Source organism: Telmatherina bonti (genome assembly GCF_933228915.1).
Source record: "Telmatherina bonti genome assembly, chromosome: 21".
Classification (NCBI taxonomy): Eukaryota; Metazoa; Chordata; class Actinopteri; order Atheriniformes; family Telmatherinidae; genus Telmatherina; species Telmatherina bonti.
In genome coordinates this window covers 15,913,399-15,935,198 of record NC_136630.1, presented here as the reverse complement: position 1 = coordinate 15,935,198, position 21,800 = coordinate 15,913,399, and the positions used below count along the sequence as shown (strand labels likewise).

General features: G+C 36.8%; 1 protein-coding gene across 1 annotated transcript; it reads left to right on the top strand.

The window, feature by feature from the left end:
• Nucleotides 1–493: 493 nt before the first annotated feature.
• Nucleotides 494–21,508, top strand: fra10ac1 (FRA10A associated CGG repeat 1). Its single transcript, XM_079260331.1, has 14 exons — nt 494–571; nt 1,742–1,821; nt 2,040–2,132; nt 2,907–2,952; nt 3,108–3,184; nt 3,371–3,454; nt 3,590–3,674; nt 4,426–4,471; nt 14,346–14,459; nt 18,018–18,060; nt 18,540–18,676; nt 18,819–18,866; nt 20,863–20,947; nt 21,387–21,508. Exons 1-14 carry the CDS (start codon nt 554–556, stop codon nt 21,427–21,429), a joined length of 999 nt encoding a protein of 332 aa, XP_079116457.1. The 5' UTR covers nt 494–553; the 3' UTR covers nt 21,430–21,508.
• The last annotated feature ends 292 nt before the right edge of the window (nt 21,509–21,800 follow it).

The window sequence follows — 21,800 nt, the reverse complement described above, 5'->3', positions numbered from 1 at the left end:
TATATATATATATATATATATATATATATATATATATATATATATATATATATATATATATATATATATATATATATATATATATATATATATTCTATATATATGTGTGTGTGTGTGTGTGTGTGTGTGTGTATAAATATATATATATTATTATTTTTTTTTTTTCATCAAACAAAACTTTATTAAAATCCCACATGATAGAATATACAATATTGAACGAAATAGGTACAATAAGTCAATACATATAAGACAAACAAGGTTATATACAAATGAATTAGAATTCAGCTTGAAGCAAGAATATCTATCTGTCTATCTATCTATCTATCTATCTATCTATCTATATATATATATATATATATATATATATATATATATATATATATATATATATATATATATATATATATATATATATATATATATATAAATATATATATTCGTTCGAATCTTCTAGGCTACGTCATCATCATGCGACTTGCGTCGTGATGTTGTCGCGACATTCACTTCATTTTGTAAACACTTCGAATCGAAGCGACTGTCAGCAAATAACTTCATGGATAATCTTGTGAAGGTGAACTATAATCTCACATATTTGTGAGATGTTTTATTTAATATTGTAGTGCTCTAATATGTTTTTAGTTTGCATGAGACGTCAGCGTAAAGAAAAGGCATTGCAGCATAGTTTCCCGACTGCTCTAATGGTTACAGTTATTCTTTAATAAAAGATATTCCAGAATAAAACCTATTATCTACAAGATTAGTCTATTGATGAATACTACAGTAAATCTAACTATCACACGGGCTCATTTATGCCCATGTCTGTTTATAAAAGACGTGACAGGATAATGTAAAACATCAACAAGCTGATCTCTTCCAGTTTGTGTACCTCTCAGTGGCTTCTTTCCTGTATCATTAGTTCAGAGAAAAGGACGGGTTATTAATCAAGTTTTATATCACATCTAGTTAACAGCTTTAGGCTACATTACTATACATCGCCATTTATAAACTGGCATGTCTGGACATGCTGAAAACACGGTCGGAATGGCCGCAGTTAAAGTTTTATGTTCTCGACAATCGGTGCAGAACTGATTATATGCTTTAAACGAATAGATTTTCATGTTTATTTCTCGGTGATGAAGCCAAACGTATTTTGGTCCAAAACATTCAATGCACGAGCTACATTGCTACTGTCAAAGATCTTTAAATCCATGTCGATTTATGATGAAAATGCATGAGAGAGAGAGAGAGAGAGAGAGAGAGAGAGGGAGAGAGAGAAACAACACCAACTATGCTCCATGTTGATCCAGATCAGTCTGAAGTAATGGTTTACCACTTTTACCATAGCTGCACACTGGACCAAGAAAGATTCCCAATAATCCAGTGCATTTCCAGGACACTATTTCATAAACTGATTGAACCAAAGTTGTGGTCTGTTTTTTAAGTCAGTGTGCTGTCTTGTTTATATGCATGATTATGACAAGGAGCCATTTTGTTGCCTGCAGTGAAGGCAGATAATATATCAAAGGAATGATGATGTCACAGTAATAAGAAGTAGGTTGAAATGTACTGCCCAGTGTATAAAATCTTAGTTTTCAGCCCAAAGCAAGGTCTCTGATCTGTCAGTAGGAACACATAAACTAAGCTCTACCTATACATTCTATATCTAGAAGATATGTTCTCAATACATAATGACCCTTGAAGTTGACTCGGTTTGTATGAATGCGTTCTTGTCTTTCCTCAGGTCCATGGAAGTGGTGGCTATGACTCTGACTTCAGTGATGATGATGGACAGGGGGAGCCCTCAGAGAGAGCTCTTAAAAGGTCGAGCAAAAGTCTAAAGAATGACATCATTTACTCACACACGTGCATGTGTGCTTACTAAATTCTAATATATGTTAACTGCATTTGTAATACTAAGGATAATATATCCTGAATAAAAAATAAGTTGTTATTTTAGTATTATCCTGTAGTTTAAACTGGGATGACTTTGAGATGACAGCCTAATACAAGCTTTCTGGATTCTTGTATATGTTTGACAGGAAACATGAGGAAGAAATCTTGCAGAAGCCTTTCCAGAAAGGTCGACACTCCAAGATTGCTCATAGCAGCTTTCATTCTGATGAAGTGGACAGGTAGAGTATTGCTGCAGTAAACAATTAAATTTGTTTGTTTCGTGTGGAAAAGTTTCTTCCTTTTTTGTGCATTTAAAATGTGCTTTTTTCTTTTCAATCACTTGCACTGCTTTACATATTATTCTTAATATTAGCTGCAGTAAACAACATTTGCCTGTTGTTTTTAAAATGAAAAATGTCAAAACTTGAGATTTTTTCTTGTAGTTTAAATTGTATTCAAGCTTTAGTTCTCCATCCAGAGAATATGGTTGTATAGATTCATTACAAAATCTGAGTGTTTTCTCCTTTTTACCTTTGATCTGTGTTTTAGAGAAGCAAATATTCAAAACATTAACCAATTGATTTAAATGAGCAAGGATGACTTAAAATGTACGATGTTTGATGTAGGCTTTTTTACTCGTATCCAATATACCGATTTTGTTCAATTTTTAATTTCCAACATCGATATGAATACTGAATAATGATACTGCTCTTTTTTTGAATGAGCTGTACCAAATAAGAATATTTGGTCATTTCGAGTTAGAGGAGACGTAGCTGAAGAGTTTGATATATAAAATGTGTAAATTGTGTAAAAAAGTTTCCATTAAAAAGTCAAAACTGAAACCGATAATTTCTGATATTGCACTTTAATGTTGACATTGGCGATAATATCGGACATCTGTACTCCCAAACCACAGTTATGTATAATCTTTTAACATTCTGTATGAAAAGCATCCTATATTTTACCTAAATATTCCACCTTTCATTTCATGCGTATGCTTTGTTGTGTTTCAGAGAGGAATCCAGGAGCAGAAGAGCCCATCTGATATCAATGAATGCTGTATCCTTTTACCTCATTTCTTAATAACTTCAGCCTCAAGTGAGACTTGCGTTTAATGAACACAAATCTGTTTGTTTTGAAGACATTCAAACTAAGGAAGTTGTTGCATTTCACAGTGTGCAAAAGACAGATTGCTCCTAAACAAACGACTGCAGTTTGAGCGTCATAAGAAGTTTGTCGGCGACTACATTTTGTACTATGGAGGACAGATGGCCGACTTCAGACGCTCGACGTGAGTATTAAGTCTCACAGCCTGCGAATCTGTTGGCTGCTGTCAGCAAAGGCAAAACTGTTGAGAGCTTCTGGATCCCCATTGTTTACTCCCGTTAAATACTTAATTACAGCTAATAACAGCACACATTTGTCTGATTATCAGTTCTCATCAACTTTGTGTTTTTTGGCCGTTTTTTTCCGTCAGCGCCAAAGACAAACGAGATCTGGACGTGCTGCGGGAAAATCATCGCTTCCTCTGGAGGGATGAAGACGAGGAAGACATGACATGGTGATCATCTGAAGTCTGCTGCTCACGTGCACAGCTTTAGTTTTCAGTTTGCTTCTACGTATTCTGTTGTGTAGGGAAAACATGCACGTTGGAAGAGGGTACCATGAGTGGCTTATGCAAAATATTCTCCTCCAGGGAAAAAGAACTCGCCAAGAGGTATTATGACAAGCTGTTTAAGGAGTACTGCATAGCTGACCTCAGCAGATACAAAGAAAACAAGGTGAGATTAACAAGTACAATTTTAAAGAAGCTCTAACACGAGTTCAAGCACACACAAGGAAATAAAATAAAACTATAAATTCTTCAGCCATCTCTACCGGGACACAGCAGAGTAATCCATCGTCATGGTCTGCTCCAGTTTTTGTGAAAGATTACGCTAACTGTCCCACTGCGGGTGCCGAGTGTAAAGGTTAATATCCGCTAGCTCAATCTAATCTGCATCATCATTTGTCTGCTGGAGACAAAAGTTGGTGGAATGATGTGCTTTGGCTCTGCTCTCTGTTTCTCTAGTGGCCACTGGGCCATTCTGGTTTGAAGCCAAGTTTTATTACAGTCGGTCCATGTGAATTAAACTTAGTGGAAATATGCTTCCCCCTCCTTTATACTTTGGAGCTGACAAGTTTTTTAATTCAGATCTCTTTTGAACTCGTTTTGCTATTTTCAAGACTGTTTTGATATCATAGGATCTTATATTGAGTTATAAATCCATAAAAACAGATGACTGAATAGTGATGCATTAAGACTGTAAATGAGTCTACAAACAACCAAATGATATAAAAACATAACTAAAATATAGTTGTTTATTTATTTATTTATTTTTAACAATTTTCTCATTTGTATATGAACTAAGTTATGATTTCCTAAATGAACACTATCTTAAAGAAAAAATCTGTGTAATTTTATGAAATGATTTTTATTGATTGTTATCATTACAATAATAATACACATCTTTCTCAATCTTTGCCCAATAGTTTGGATTTCGTTGGCGAACCGAGAATGAAGTTGTCTCTGGCAAAGGTACACCTGACTCCTTTGTGTTTCCTGCTATGGAGGTGAAACATTTAAACCATTTTTTTTATTTATTGACAAAGTTTATTTGGAGAGAATGACAGATATAAAAACAAAAATAGAAATAAATCATACGACCAAAGAAGAAAAAAAGCACAAAAAGTGCATAAGGAGTGGGTGGAAGCATAAGCTTATATATCCCTACTCTAGTAATCACAATAATTCTCAGACATGAAACCATTATCACAGTTACTACGATGTACTACATAAAAACAACAGTGCTAATAACAATAATAAACATATGCAATTAATATCATCTTTTAGAATTTGTTTTTCTTTTCATAATGGAATTATATCATGATCAATAGCCATAACAACAACACAGTGACGGCTTTATAGAAAATAAAATGATTCTTTGTCGTCTGAAACATGAAGTTAACTCCAACTGTAAGGTTTGGAGTATAAAGACATAATGTGGGAAAAAAAAGCTATTTTAATCATGTGTTAGATTTTAGGAAATACAAACCTGGATGAACAAAAGCACATGTCAAATCACATTATGTTGTTATTAATTAAACAAAACCGAAGCAAAAAACCAGAAGCACTGTGGAGAAAACTAAGTTAACCCCATCTTCTTCCATATGAATTAGAAATAATAAAAAGAAACAGCAGTGAGGATCTCCTGTTCAAATGCTGACTGATTCTAAGTAAGTGTCAGGGTTCATATGAAGGTAAATGTTTAGTCCCTTTCCTGTCTGGAGCTCTTAGGTGTGTTAACACAATGCCAAGCAAAGGCATCAGTAGTGATTTTATAGAAACAGCTACTGCTATCTATTAAATGAGGAAGGGTTATAAAGGCCTTTGTAATCAGTCTGGAGTCTATCATTCTACAGTAGACATCCCAGCTGTCAGATTGTGCAGTTCTCAGAGGAACTGGCTCTTATGTTTAAGTTCATGGTCAAACAAGTAAAAAACACTGAGAAATATACCGTGATTGGCAGGAGAAAATCTTTTCTCTCTTAAATGAAAACTGAAGCACATCTTAGGTTTACAAAGTTAAGCGTTGAGAATATTAACATCCAAATACATAAAGCTAAAAGAAATCATGCATCCATCCATCCATCCATCCATCCATCCATCCATCCATCCATCCATCATCCATCTTATGTAACATTTGACATCACTTACTTTCCCACGGTGAAAAACTTCACCACTAGATGGCGACAAAGATAAAGAGTCTCAACAAAGCTGTACACAACATGTTGATAACCGCCCCCATTACAAGTCTGTCCTCATAAAGAACAATTTTGATTTATTGGCTTCCATCATTATTTTGCATATATTTCTCTTCTGTAGGTTATTTATCTGTTTTCTGATTTTATTTTGTTTCCTGTTTGGCTTTTGTGGCTCCTAGTCTCAGTGAAAGCTCTATTTACCTGCTATGTTGACTCACACTAAACAGTTTAGTTCTATGTTTAAGCCTCTCATCTTATCCTCAATGCACACCAGCCATTTTGGAGGAGCTTTGATGGTTACTGTCTATTAATTGTTAAGGATTAGCATAACACCTCCTCTCTGTCAACTTCTGCTCCGTCTGGCAGTGGCAGATATTTATAGGTTTCCAGGGAAGGACAATACCGGCAGCTCAGAGAGAGTAAACCTGCCTTGACTGCTCATTAATATGCGTTGAGCCCGGGCAAAAAAAAACCAAACAAAAAAAAAAAGGATATGTTTTGCATTTAAATAATTCCTTTGCTTAGGTTTGTTTGTCAGAAAGACTCTGAAATAGCTGCTCTACTCTGCAGAATTTCATGAAACAAGGTGGAAATCTGGACAAAAAAGTTATTTTTTCTTTTTATGCGAAGATATTAAAAAAAAAAAAGGCTGCTGACCTCAACTGAGGTCTTCTAGTTTGGTTATGTTTATATCGCTGTGGTCTGTCTGAGAAAGCTGACTAAGCCAATATATTGTTCCAGATTAAGACAGTGTAATCCTGGTCTCTGTCAGTTCATCCCCCGTTGCAATGCTCCTCAGGAAGTGGGATTAGATAGGTTAGAAGAACTTCACTTTAACTGTTACTTCTATGATTTGTGTGCATTAATGATTCCCAGAGACACTGAAGTGCTGTTGGGGACACTGAGCTCTCCACTGAAATCAATACTAATTGGAGTATGTGAGGTAGATGTATCGCTACCATTCAGATGTGGAGATACTTGAGGCTTAAAAGTGCTCGATCAGGTTGATTTGATTTATAAGCTCACATAGAACAAAAATAAGAACTTAAATGGAATTTATTTTTTACAAGAAACATGTCAAAGTAATCAATAAAAAGGATTGGTAGCTTACTTCCATGTGGACTAAACCTTGTCAGGCCATACTCACGTGTTGCACTTGTTAAATGGCCAGAATAAACCTCGCTCTACAGGTGCTTAAAAAGCAAATCAATGAGCACAAAACTCGAACTTTCACCTTATCTTTTATTTCCATGTAAGGGGGCGCCACACATCAGCTATGCTGTAAGCACCTACCTTATCATCTTTGCTGTGTGTGCACTGTAGGTCATGGTAGTATTAGGTAATACCGACCACATTCCATCCAATAAGGTGGACGGCTAAGAACTCTGACCCTTCGTTTCATGGCCACACCGATATGGGATCAATTAGTGTGCTGTACCCAAAGAGTTTGTTCCGTCTTCTTTAAAATGGGAAAAACTGTCTTTTTTTTTTTTTTTTTTTGGGTCATCTCGGGTGTCAAGTTTCATTATGTTTTATGGAGTTATTGAAGAATGAGATGTAATTCTACACCATGTTGGTTATGTTTTATGGAGTTATTGAAGAATGAGATGTAATTCTACACCATGTTGGTTCCTCCTTTTTTGTTTATTTTATTTTTTTATAAAAGCAGCATATTACATATTAGGGGTTTGGGGTTATTGTTAATAATACCCAGTTTCTATTTCCACCTATTTTTCCTTACAGCTGTCTTATTTGTTGCCTTTGCTTTCTGTGTATTATGGTCTTCAGAGAGAGATTACATAAGATCTTTGCAAGGAACTGATATAGCATTTTGTGATGTTTGCTTGTGTGTACAGATTTGTGTGTGGATGTAAAGACTTTTTTTTTTTTTTTTTTTCTTAAGGTTTCGAATAGGATGATATGAGCGAGTGACTGACGTGTCTAAGAACTCACAGACTAAGCATCCATGCTAGTAACAAGTTATTCATGAAAATGTGTCCCTGTGAACGACACGGGGACACATTACAGGGTCTAATAAGAGATTAGACCTCCTTTATTTGCAAACTGAACATCAAAATGTTTAAAGAACAGACTTGAAACTAAGAATTTAGAGCTTAAACTCTGAAGTGTTTACTCAGCCATCACATGAAGTAATAATTAAGGTCATTTTCACTTTTCAAACGTGGACGCTGCAGTGATCTTCTCCGTGCATTCTGTGCAAGAAAGTCTTGCGTTGGATAAGGATATTAAATATAAAGCAAAACTGCAGAACTTTAGTCTTTTCTTTGTTACAAAAGACATTTGGTGTGTGACTCCAGTGTAAGTGAAGACAGTTTAATAGCATTACAGCCTTTGGCAAGTACTTTGCAAATACCAACACATCCAAGAGCATGAAGGTAACATCTGTGTCTGCTCTAAATAACTTCTTCCTTTGCTGTCCAAGGAGGAAAATCCACAGAAATGGTAATCTGTGTTTGTCCTTGCTAGTGCTAGGCAGCGTGATTGTCATTGAGCCCTTGCAAGATCCTCCTAGTTTATCTTCATTATTGCTTGTTGGCATGAAATGCATTCCCACCTGTGAAGCAGAGTAAGACCGTTGCCCCGACAACAGATATAAAACCAAGGTACAGTGCAAAATACGGATATGGTCACTTCAGAGACCCAATAACAAAGTGCTTTAAGGTAACGACTATTTAGTCATACGTAGCGATCCAGACTGTAAACATATCTTGAGATGAGTTGGAGCAGTTGTTTTTCTGTGCTGTAGAGGCATTTCAGGCTTCTTTCCAAGTGCAGTTTTTTTTTTTTTTTTTAACTTTGGCTTTTCTTTCTGGTATAAATTTAAGTTTAGTATTTCAGTCAGAAGGAGGGCAAAGGTGTTTGGGGCTGCACTCCCTTCACGTGGGCCTCTTGTTAAAGTAAGTGGGGTATAAAGTAGAGGGGGTCTCGGCTTATGTAACTCCTGTTGCTTTAAAAAAAAATGTTATCACATGCTCCCTTCCACTCTTTGAGAGCTGCCTTCGAGTGACTAAATGCTGTTAGCTGGAGCACGAAGCCACTTCAGGTGTACAAAGTGACATTTATCTTCTCATGGGTTAACTGACTTGCTGACTTTATTGATATTTGTTGTTTAGAAGTCCGTTTTTGACACGATTATGGTTTTTTCAACCTTTTTCCACTTAATTTATAGCATTTTGGGCCTCTAACATCAAGTCTAGCACGAGATAGACTGTGTTTTTGACATAGAAAGCAATTTGTCCACAACTAGATGAGCGATGATGCACGTCCGATTTCTTTTGGATATCTATTCAAGTCAAATAAAAGTGACACGGAGAGTTAAAGGGGAGATGATGTATTCTTTAGAGGATTGCTTTAGAGGATGAGGTGTTCAAGCCTAGTTTGTTTTTGCCTCTTACCAGACAAAATACTTCATCTTCACACAAATAACTGGGTGTATTTCTAAAGCATTGCAAGTAATTGCTTTACTGGCTCACACTTCCAAAGCGTTTAAACTTACTCAGACTAACAGCGGAGACTGCGAGTGGTACCATTCCTGTTCATTCGCGAGTGTGTAAAAAGATGCACATAAAAAAACCGGAGTGTCTCTAAATGGTTTATGGAGGCGACAGCAGCAACAGCTGTAATGCATGTAATCTGCGGTGTGTGATGCTGTTTGATCTGCAAAAAAAAGGGATGAACTTCAGGTCAACATTTTCGACCGCTTCTCGGCGTAAGAGACAGACATGAAAGAGGTAAATCTGTTCCACTCCAACACTGTGTGTTGGAGAAGCAGCCCATTTGGTTGCCACTTGCATTTCCAGCATTTGAGATGTTCGGCATGAGGCAATGAGGCATCGTTCTGCACATCAGCTAACAGTCGAAGGTGATGACTGTATCGGGGCTGCATTGTGATAACCATGACATGATACGAGCAGCTCAGCAGTTTGGGTTATTTGCTTTTATGCTTTTAACTGAGAGCAAGACAATGAGGTTCATAATGATCTCATGCAACTGCTGTAAAATCCATTCACCGGCACCTCTTCCTGCATGATTAAATATACACTTAGGTTTTACATCATTGTATAAAACAATACAGTTTGTGGTGTTATGTTTGCAGGGTTTAGTGACTTTTTACTCCGCTCGCTGCTTCACAGTGTTGTGAGATGACACATAAGGCTTCAGCTGGATTCTGTATCTGTCAGGCAGACAGAGCGAGGCCAGTTTACCCAAAGATTTACCTCATTTCCAAAAAACAGACATTGTAGCAAATAAAAAAACATAAGTAAATGCATTATTTTAATATGCTTCAAACTGTGGTAAAAGTACAACAATATCCCATTGATCAGCTGGGGGGGGGGGGCTGGCAGGCAATGCTCAAAAACCACATAGGGAAACATCTCACTAACATTGAAGTTAATTAGCAAAATCATCCCATATAATCTGTTACAAAAATCGGGATTTTTTTTTTGCTTCAAAATTTTGAAATCAAATTTTTGTAAAAAAAAAAAAAAAAAAAAAAAAAAAAATTTTTCTCAAATGAATATAATCCATGTTTTTCCTAATTGAAATCAGGAAAAATAATGAGCAAAAAACCCCAAAAATTTTGTAAATTTTTTTTTTTATTCTAATCTACAAAAATTAGCAATATCGAAGAATTGTGAGAATCGCAATTTAAATCGAATCGGCACCCAAAAAAAATCGGAATCAAATCGAATCGGGACAAAAGCATATCGTCACAGCCTTAGAAGGCAACCTGCGATCCTCAAGCTGTTGTAAGTATTAGAAACAGTCTTGCTTTAAAAACACACTTTTAAAAGCTACTGGAGGTCTGTGTATCCAGCAAAACTTATCATGTTAGCAAGTAAATGAAAGGAAAAAAGGCCAGAAATTCCCCTCCTGATTGTAAATAATTGGACTGGGGTGCTGCGATGGACTGGCGAGCTGTCCAGGGTGTACCCTGCCTGTCGCCCAAAGCCAGCTGGGATAGGCTCCAGCTTCCCTGCGACCCTGAATTGGATTAAGCAGTTTAGAAAATGAATGAATGAATGAATGGACTGGGGTGATGTGGAAACCTGTCCTCTGGTCTTAGAAATCAAAAATCTGAAGCTCTCTTTGCTTTGGGCTCAGGAGGAGAGAGGTCATTCAGTTTGTTATCAGCGCTCACTGCAAAAGCTCATTTTCTTTAATATAGCGACCAAGGTGAAAAATCATTAAAAGTAAGTCTAAGTAGAGGTGCTGTGTCTCACTTTGTGCTCTTCCGTCTTATGCTAATATAATATGGTGAGCAAATAGGTTTCTATTCTGCATCTTAGACTTCAAAATGGGGTTGGATATTCTGTGGAAAAATATTTATCTGTAAAATGTTCCTGTTAAACCTGGATGATTTTTTGGTAATTTGCTACATTGTAAGAAAAATGAGCCATATTCATAATTTAGTTTTATTATAATTAATCCTTTTTATTAACTTTAATACTTATTTGGGAGTGAATGAAAGTTAATGCATGGTGACTCAGGTCACAGACCTTTAACTTCATCCACTGACTGTTAATCATGTTACCACCTGTCGAATGGTAAATACCCATCTTGATCTCAGGCTGCTGGCTGCTGGTATTATCAACCATTGACGTAGGAGGAAAGGAGTTTCCTCTCTTAACTGATTTACTCAGCCAGCCTGTTGTCGGCTTTTTTTTTTTTGTCACGGTGCATGTGAGGCTCACCTGACTTGACGCATGTCAACAAAGCGCAGCGGATTTAATTTCTTTTCCCCTTTTTTCTTTGAATAGGAACCCAAAGAGAAGTCAAAACCTTATTATGTAAAGCAGACGTGCCCTTTATCCTTTTTTTTTCTCAAAAAAAGCCTTTTAACAGAGAACCAACGACTGAAGTTGTTCTTATTAGCTTTCATATGAGGCATTGTAGGGCCTGGGGGCTGAAATCTGTCAGAAATAAGCGAGCGATTCTGGCCTTGATCATATTTAGTTTTTGGCATTTATTTAGATGAAGAAACTGCCTACAAACAAAGTCAAATTAATTCCACTTTTTCAGGGTTGAGGTTATATGTAGCTTGAGGGTGTCCAGACCCACACTGGTGTAACCTTTGAATATATCACATAATATATCTTTTATATTTCACACTGAACTGCTTGTTTTTAGCACTGAAGGGATTCAGAACCTTCAGTGGTGTTTAATCATTTGTTAATCCGTTAATGAATAAAACAGCATTCCGATTAATGAGCCAAAGCCCCAAATTCATGTGACCCTAAGCACAGAAGTACCACTTTGACTTCCATTGAGATACGAATGAGGAAATGGAGGACTCTCCTGTTTAGAGTGGTTGTTTCTCATTAAAATCCATGATTAATATTTAGATTTCATACAGACAAGAGACCAAAAACTGTCTAAATGTTACTAGAAACATCTTCAGTATTCAAGTACTATGTTTCAAAAGAGGTATTTCTTTTTGGTAAATGACACAGAAGAAAAAACTTTTGCGACTGCCTCTTAATTTTAGCGTCCTCAGTGATTGTTTGCTTGCTTTGTCACCACTTGGTCTTGAAGTATTTCAGTTTCTATTGGATAGTTTTTGATGTTGTCTCCCCTGAGTTTTTGATGACTTTGGTAATTGATTAAGTCATGAATGCCTGTAGATTTCCCATATCCACACAGATTTCTGTTTGTAGAGACCATTTTGTGCTTTTATGCTGTGGATTTGACTGTTATATCACAAAGGTTGGTAAAATTGGAGCAGAAGTTATTGTGAGTTGTGATAACTTTAATGGTTCTGTGATGAGGGACGTTCAATGTTGTTGTGTTTTTTTTTTTTTGTTTTGTTTTTTTAAACCAATGTCCGATATACAGATTCTGTCCAACTATTAATTTCCGACACTGATATCAGCCGATACCAATATTTTTCAGAGCAAGTTGTGCCAAACAAATAAAATTAACTGGAAAATTATACTCTAATATTTTGTCATTTTGAGTAAGAGGAAACACAGTTATCTATCTATCTATCTATCTATCTATCTATCTATCTATCTATCTATCTATCTATCTATCTATCTATCTATCTATCTATCTATCTATCTATCTATCTATCTCTCTCTCTCTCTCTCTCTCTCTCTCTCTCTATATATATATATATATATGTATATATATATATATATGTATATATATATATATATATATATATATATATATATATATATATATATGTATATGTATATATATATATATATATATATATATATATATATATATATATATATATATATATATGTATATGTATTTATATATATATACATATGTATATATATATATATATATATATATATATATATATATATATATATGTATATATGTATGTATATATATATATGTATATATGTATGTATATATACATATATATATATATATATATATATATATATATATATATATATATATATATATATATATATATATATATATGTATGTATATATACATAATTATGTGTTGTTGTGTCAAAGTTGTGTCATTAAAAAAGTAAAAACTAATCCCGATAATTTTCAATATTGCATTTTAAGGCCATTATCAACGGATAATATCGGTATGCTGATACTAGCTTTATATTTAGTTGTGACCTTTAACTCATCCTACATGAATAAAAGAATAATCTTTTTATCTTTCAATGGCTGCAGTCTTGTTTACTTGTTTACAAACTCTTCACATTTACACACTTGAGACTGTTAAAGGTGTGAAAAAAAAATCAGCTCGTCATCAGAAAAATTCAAAATACAAAACTGAATCAAAAGTATTAATAGGTATCCATTTAGTTTCACATTTTATTTTGTAAAATAATGTATAACTTATTTAATTTCAACTATTAACCTAACCTTTTTGTTTGTTTGCTTCTTAAATACAGTATCAGGTCTTTGCGCATAAATCCTGGGAACCTCGTTAGAGCAGCGGCTGGAGCCTTAAGTGCCTTTTTTTTTAACTGACGTCATCAGATGTTAAGCTAGCACGTGCAGAGAAAGTCTGCCTTATGCCACAAGTGACCTGCAAGCCACAGCGGCCAGCATCACTTCACCTGGATGTTGACAGAGTGCTGAGGCCTGGCAGGTGGAGCGAGCTTCCCTCTCCCCTGACGGGGGGGCAGTTATTGTCCCTGAGCCAGGAATGGTCTGCGCTGACGCATTCACTCCCTCTGTTACAATCTGAAGGAACCCTGGAGACCAGATCAGTGCAACCTTAAGCTCCTCTGGGGATAATAGTCAGGCTGGGCAAGTGGCTGGAAGGTTGCCTCAGGGCACAAGGTGAGATGTAGAAAAAGGAAATGAAAAGGAGCAGGGATGAGGATGAAGGGATGGAGAGATTGGGGGGAGGATGAGTTAATGAGAGCTGCAGGGTTTGGAGTTTTGTCTGAAATCCCCTCTCCTAAAATAAAACTTTTGTCTCCGTGTCTGTGCAGTTCTCTTTGTTTTCTGCTTATAATTATAACAGCATCAGCATGTTCGCTGTTGGACATCCGAAGCCGTTTGATCTTCATGTCCTGCTGCACAATTATCTCTAGAGAGTGAAGTTGGGATACGTAGCTAAACTATTTAAGTGTAAACAGTGGTGCAAAGCAGTTGGATGGGTGCTGCATGAAAGCTCTTTTTTCTTCCAGGTCAGTTTCAGTGTGGAAACAAACATTGTGAGAAGGAGGATGGCCTCAAAAGCTGGGAGGTGAACTTTGCCTATGTCGAACACGGGGAGAAGAGGAACGCTTTGGTCAAACTAAGTAAGATAAAAACAAGTCATGCTTTCTAAATGATCTTTTCTAAGTGAGGAATGTTTGTACATATGCATGTGGCTTTGCACCCAACTTTATGTAACAGACTGCAGAGAGCCTGTTAGGATAATCACTGTAATTTGAGGACCAGTCAGAGTGAAGTCAGTCAAGTGGAGAATAATGGTCTCGCTCAACAAGGAAGTGCGACAGGTCTCCTCCAGAGACATTGTTTGTCCTCAACTATAAAGATTTCCCAGTTTGCGCTAATTTTAAATCCAGTGTTTTGACAGGAATGAAACAAGACCTGGCAACCCGTTGCTTGATTGAAATAATTCAGTGGATAAGGGTGATGCTTACGTGCTTCAGTAAATGTCCCTTTGTGATTTTCTTATGTAATTTAATTGCATAAGTATTTAAGCTTTTGTAGATTCTCAAATCCTTCCTCTTTTTCTATAAACCTCATTTCATTATAGACACAAAAACTCTGTCTTTCTTGTCAGAATAAATCAGGCATTCCACAGGTCACCCTCGTTGGTCCACTCCTCTTTTGCATTTTACAGATGATTGATTTATATCCCAGTGAAGCCTCTCACTTCTATAATGATTATGATTATAGGTTCTTTTTTTTTTTTAGAGATATTATCATGATTTTCTGATTACCACAGTTGTTTTATGTTAATTTTTCTAATATGTTAAATGTGTAAAATTACATGAACCTTGTAGGTTCTAAGTTTTAAGTAGGTGCTGTCAAAAGAACATGGTAATGCAGAGATTCATCTGTGGACAAATCACATTTTTCTTTTTCATATAATGCACACAGAACAAAGTTATTACTCATGCTATAGTGAAAATCCAAATTTGGTATTATCTTGATGAGGCAAATTTATTTTATACATATATATTAGATTCTGAATCCACCAAAAAACATTTTGTTTTCCTTAATCATGGAGAGTTTGACAGTTTTCAAGCATTAACATTTAGGGGTTGGCACCATGTGCAGGTTATTATACTGATCTGCTGTTATGGTTCACACATGGTCTTGAATGGGAAATAATATTGATGAATCTTCGTGGCGTTTCATGCCGTGATTAATTGTGACATTAAGTAATCGTTACGTCCTCAGTGCAAAGTAGAGAACAAGAGCCTGAAAGAGTGGGTTTAAAATGGACTGTGAGGAAATGGAGACCTGTCGTTTCGTCTAATGGATCAAAATCTATATTTCTTTTAATGTCCAAAATAGGATACTTTGTTCAGTCAAGACAGGGACATTGTCAGCACCTTTGGGGTTACTGGGTTGCAGATCTTTTTCAGGGTGAGGCGTGCTTCTGTCAGCCAACAGGTCTGACTACTTTCTGCACCTTTTACAAGCACAGGTCTGAAGTAAAAATTTCCAGATGTTAAACTGGCGCGCCTGTCCAGACCTGTCACCCACTGAAAACATTAATCACATTACGAAACAAAAAAAATGATGGCAAAGTAGGCCCCAGACAGTTGCAGCACTGAAATCTTATATTGAGCAAGGAATGAGAAAAAGTCAGACTTGCAGAGTTCTGCTACACAACAGAGTGGTAAAAAATAAAACCTTTTCATCTTGTTTATTTAAAAAAAACTGTTAATAACATAAATAATGATTCTGTTTTAACATTTGAAATTTGGCCTTTGTAAAACAAATGAATGCATTTCCCCTGACAAACACAAAATTTTTAGTCACTGACTTAAAAAAAAAAGAATAAAAGCAAAATTACTATGTACATTTATATATATAGTTTTTTATATATATATATATATATATATATATATATATATATATATATATATATATATATATATATATATATATACACTATTCACAAAAAGTTAGGGATATTCAGCTTTTGGGTGAAATTTCACAACAAGCCTAAAATGCATTCAAACCTGTACAGGTGAACTTAATGTGATCTTCTCTAAGTTTTTAAATGTCCAACTGTTAAATGTTTCAATAAATTTTGCACAAGTTGCTGTTCTCTAACAAGGAGCTTAACGGCAAAAATCACGGCAGGTGTGTGATCCTTGAATTGACCAATAAATGTCCTGGTTCAATTAGAGCTGCTGTTTAAACAGTTGTCCTCATCATGCTGTTCACATTTTGACATCATGAGACCAAGACGACACCTAACAATGGAACAACAGTCCCTTGCCATTGCGATGCTTCAAACAGGACGTTCTCAGACAGAAGTGGCCACTGAGCTTGGAGTGTCACAGAGTGTCATCAGCAGGTTGCAACAGAGATATGGAGAGACTGGAAGAGTCACAGAAAGGCCTAGAAGTGGACGTCCTTTGGCCACATCCCGTGCTGATGACCGCTACATTGTGAACACTGCCCTGAAAAACTAGATGATGAATGCCACTCAACTCCAGGCATGTTTGAGAGAGGTGAGAGGCACCCAAGTGTCACGTCAGACCATTGGAAACCGTTTCCATCAGCGTGGTCTGCGTGCTAGACGACCTGCACGGGTACCTGACCACACCACCAGGCACAGGCATCATCGTCTTGCATGGGCCAGGGAGCATTTACGCTGGACGAGGAACCAGTGGGCCTCAGTGCTGTTCTCTGGTGAAAGTCGATTCACACTGAGCAGAAATGATGGCCGGCAACGATGTTGGAGACGTCAGGGAGAGCGCTATGCATCAGCCACTGTTGTCACCAGGCGAGCTTTTGGTGGTGGCGGTGTTACAGTGTGGGCAGGGGTGTCCACTTGGTACAGAACTGCCTGTACACTTTGTGAATGGTACAGTGACAAGCCCATACTACCTGAATAACATCATTAATCCAGTGATTGTGCCCCTACATGAACAGCACAGGCCTAATTTCATCTTCATGGACGACAATGCTCCTGCTCATCGAGGCCGCATCATCAGGGAATGGCTGTTGGAGACTGGTGTACCTCAAATGGAATGGCCTGCCCTCTCTCCAGACCTGAATCCCATTGAAAACCTGTGGGATCAGCTGAGCCGTCGTGTAGAGGCTCGAGACCCTGCACCCCAGAACCTCAATGACCTGAGGGCTGCCCTTCAAGAAGAGTGGGATGCCATGCCTCAGCAGGCAATAAGTTGCCTTGTGAACAGCATGAGACGTCGTTGTCAAGCTGTAATTGATGCTCAAGGGCACATGACGAGATATTGAGACGTTCAAATTTTTTGTTGTGGTGTAACTACCATTGTTGTTACCTTTTGTGTTGAATGAATTTTTTGAGATGAGGAAATCAGTAGTGCATCCTTCTACTTAAATGTCTTACTTTTATGATATTATATCACTGTAGCATGAACATATTGCATTTTCCATAAATTTCACCTGAAAGCCAAATATCCCTAACTTTTTGTGAGTAGTGTATATATATATATATATATATATATATATATATATATATATATATATATATATATATATATATATACATAAAAATTATAAATATTATTTTTTCATTTCATTCATAAAGCTGGTAAAAGAACTGTAAGAGTGAACCCTTTGTTACCCTGGTGATGGCTTTGATGACAGCGGAAAACCTGACAGTATTGTTTCTGTTTTAGGATTGTGCCCTGAATGTTCCTTCAAACTCAACTACCATCACAAGTAAGCCAACTTATACTGTATTCCATGTTTTTTTGCATTGAATTGCATGTTTTTTTTACTTAGCTGTTCAGAGTGTGCACTTATCTGCTGAAAGTAGGGCAGATCACCATGGACACTGAGCTTGCACTATTCTGAGAGATGCAGGAGTTTAGAAATTTTACCCATGACTTGTAACACCAGTCTGACTCAACCAGACTGGTTAAGTCTTTTTTTTTTTTTTTTTTTTTTTTTTTTTTTTGATCTCAGCCTTTATTTCTTGTTTAACTTATTTAACTTAAATGTTCTCATGCACCTTAAGCTGGGTAAGGTGGCAGTACTTACACAGCAAAGTCAGAAAAGAACCAAAATACAAACAGAAAAAAAGCAAAATCCCTTTGTAAGCTTCATATTTACTATAATGGAAAACATCTTGTGATGTGATGTTCCTAGCTGGCTATATATGCTGTAGCTTCATGTGTGGTCAATTTGTGACTCTTCAGAAGGAAGGAAGTGAAAACAAAGACAAAGGCTGAAAGGGTATCGGAGGAGAACCAGAAGCCACTGGAGAGCAAGAAGAGGAAGAAGAGGTTGAGATCATCTTCTGACTCTAAGAAGCACAAACACAAGAAGCACAGAGGTAAAAGGCCTTTTCTGTCCTCTCCAAACTGAACGTCCTCCCCTTTAAGGCTGTTGGAAGCAGCTTTCTTTATTTTTTACGTTTTGCTATTGGAAATTAAACGGTTGCATTACGACTCCCACTTAATTTGAACTCTTTACAGATCGTTCTACCTCATCCAGCGGCTCAGAGTCACAAAACTCAGACAAAGGTACTGTAAATAACACTAATAAACACACACACAAACGTACTTCACTAATTTAAACAGCCCTGCACATTGCAAAGTATTTTTCGGGTCTCTTTCCTACACATTAAGTTTTCAAGCCTCTAAACTTCTGCAATAAAAATACCCTGACAACCACATCCATCAGCTTTGATGCTAATAGACTGACAGCAGGTCTGTTTTCTTCCTTTGTTTTTGTGAGCAGCATGAAGTGAAGCATCTCTTTGCTTCATAAGCTTGTTTTCTTCATTCCAGGGTCTTGCTTGATGAATGGGTGAGTAGGTGGAGGTGTACACAGAAACGGTTTTCTTGTTGCGCAGAAGTTCTGTCTCTGAGCTCAGCGTGCGTTAAGAGTCATGCACGAACGATCTCGCATATGAAGCACTTCAAAATCTATAGGCTGTGAATATCACCAAGGAGGGGATGGGGTTGGGCCGTCGTATATTATGATTGGATATAATGAGACATCTGGGCTACGACTGGTAGGTAATAAAGACAAGCCATTAAAGTTTGCAGGCATTCATATAAGCCCAGCTCTGTTCAGGGTCCTGCTACAAAGTTCCATTAACTTAAAGGTGTTTAGTTTGACAAGGTGACTGGAACATGAGGCACCTTTCATTCTTTTCTTTTTCCATCATTCTGCTGTAACATCATTCTGTAACACTGGTGTGTTTGGGATTACTGTCCTGTTGCAGAATCCATTTTTAGCAAAGCTTCAGCTATAAAACAGTCTTGCATTTATCTCCAGAATACTTTGATAAACAGAGTAGTGGACTCAGTGACTGGAAGGCAGGGGTATCCAGCTCCAGTCTGTGAGAGCCACAATCCTGCAGGTTTTCAGTGTATCCCTGCTCAAACACACCTGACTCAAAGTGTTGTGCTGAAGTTCATAGGCTGTTGGATCCATTTCATTTGAGTTAGGTGTGTTGAAGCAGGAATACATTGAAAACCTGCAGGACAGCGGCCCTCGAGGATCGACTTTGGACACCTCTGCTGTAAGGTGTCCATCATAAGTCCCTCCACCACCGTGCCAGACAGTTGGTATGAAGGGTTCCTGTGTTATGTTTGCTTTTCACCAAACACAGTGCTGTGCATTCTGGCCAAACATCTCCACTCATATTTGCAAAAATATAAATTTTTTTGCAAACAGCAAACTACCTGAGTCTTTTACTTTTTTTTTTTTTTTTTTTAAGAGCTGAAATTTTTTGTTCTTCAACAAAGAACAAAGATTCTTTCTGGGATTCATCACTTTAACTGCTGTCAACATTTGCCATTGACCTGCAAACTTTGACAGCATGTGGCTTTTAATGGAAACTGTTCATTTGTGTGCCTCAACTATCAACTATCTTGAGCTATCTATCACACTTCTTCTTCTTTTTTTTTTTTTAATAAATCAGTGTACACTAAGAAAAGGATGATATAATTAAAGAGCAAGTCATATCTCCGTCTTTTTTGTTTTAGTTTCCACTTTGCTGCCTGAATAGAAACTGATTTTCAGATCAGGTGTTTGAGATCTCAAAATTTCAAAACAAAATCGAAGTCAGGCTGATAAGTACATGTTGTTCAAATAGCAATGGTGCTTTTTTTCCTATTTTTTACTTCTTCATTTGATAGGAACAAGCATGCTTTGTGTATATCACGTACAACAGCACTTTTGCCAATGTCTGTCCCTAGTTAGGTTTTTACACTGGACAAATAAGTATACACAGTACATTACAATGCAAAAGAATAAAAAGTATATATACATTTGTGCATATACACAGACATACAAAACACACACACACACACACACATGCATACATCAAAATACAATATTAAGTAAAACACTCCCAAAACTCATAAAAAATTTGTCAAAAATAAAAACCATTGTCAGTGCATCCAAACAAACCCACCCTCTTAACACCCACACAGAAAATTACTACACTAAAAGTGAGTCTTCTGTCTTCGATGTGCAACTGACCGCTGTTTGGCTCTGTCCGAATAGAAAGAGACGCTGGGGATGAGCCAGAGGACCAATCAGAAGCTGACCATTGGCGGGGACCCGCTCCTGCTGTGGAAGAAAAGTCAAGGTGAGGTTAACAGTGAAAATTTCTATTAAATCTCACCCGTAAGCTCCTGTAAAACCATCACTGACAATTGTTACCTCTCAGTGAACATGGATTATTTTTGTCTGTATAACAGCATACTGGACCACTTACATGCCTAGCCCACACTAAGCTGTTTTAAACTGTCAGATCAGACAAGCCACTAAAACCTTTACCCTTAAAGAGGTCTGTTGGCTTTTTTAAGTTTTTTCTAAGTCAGATTTATCTTCCTTCTGCTCCCCGCTATTTACTCTTTGTGCTGTTCGTCATTTTAGGAAGTCAACATCAGTTTATATCATGTGGATTACTGACACTGCCAGAGTTATTCAGGGTCTTTCCCCTTGTGAAGCGTTCAATCGTTTATGTCAGCACTGAGCATGACAGGAACTGACATTTCTGTGTTTTGGTTGTTTTATCTGTTTAGGGAGGAAGAGTTTGATGAGTACTTTGAAGACATGTTTCTTTGAATCTGCTGGTGTCAGCGGCAACCCTGCTGTGACTACATTTCTTTTGAATCCCACTGACATTAAGTATGTTCTTTTTGAGTCTTGTGTGTATGAAATAAACATAATGTTTATCCTGCCTGTACCTATCAGTCTTTTATTTACACGCCCGGCATCATCTGTGTTTCAGTCTTCCCCACCATCATGTGAGAATAATTGAAAGAAGTTTCAGACAGCATGGCTCTAGGGAAGGCAAAGTCTGACTAGTTATGATCCAGAATGAAAACTATCCATAACTTTTTGATTGATTGCTATGAAAAAAGAAACAAAATACGTGTCATTTTGAGATGAATTACTTGAATAATGCTTTATTTTTACAACTGCTGCCAACATCA

Coding starts and splice junctions, on each gene's coding strand:
- fra10ac1 (XM_079260331.1), top strand. Junction 1,822..2,039: donor TCAGAGAGAGCTCTTAAAAG/GTCGAGCAAAAG, acceptor TATGTTTGACAG/GAAACATGAGGAAGAAATCT. Junction 2,133..2,906: donor CATTCTGATGAAGTGGACAG/GTAGAGTATTGC, acceptor GTTGTGTTTCAG/AGAGGAATCCAGGAGCAGAA.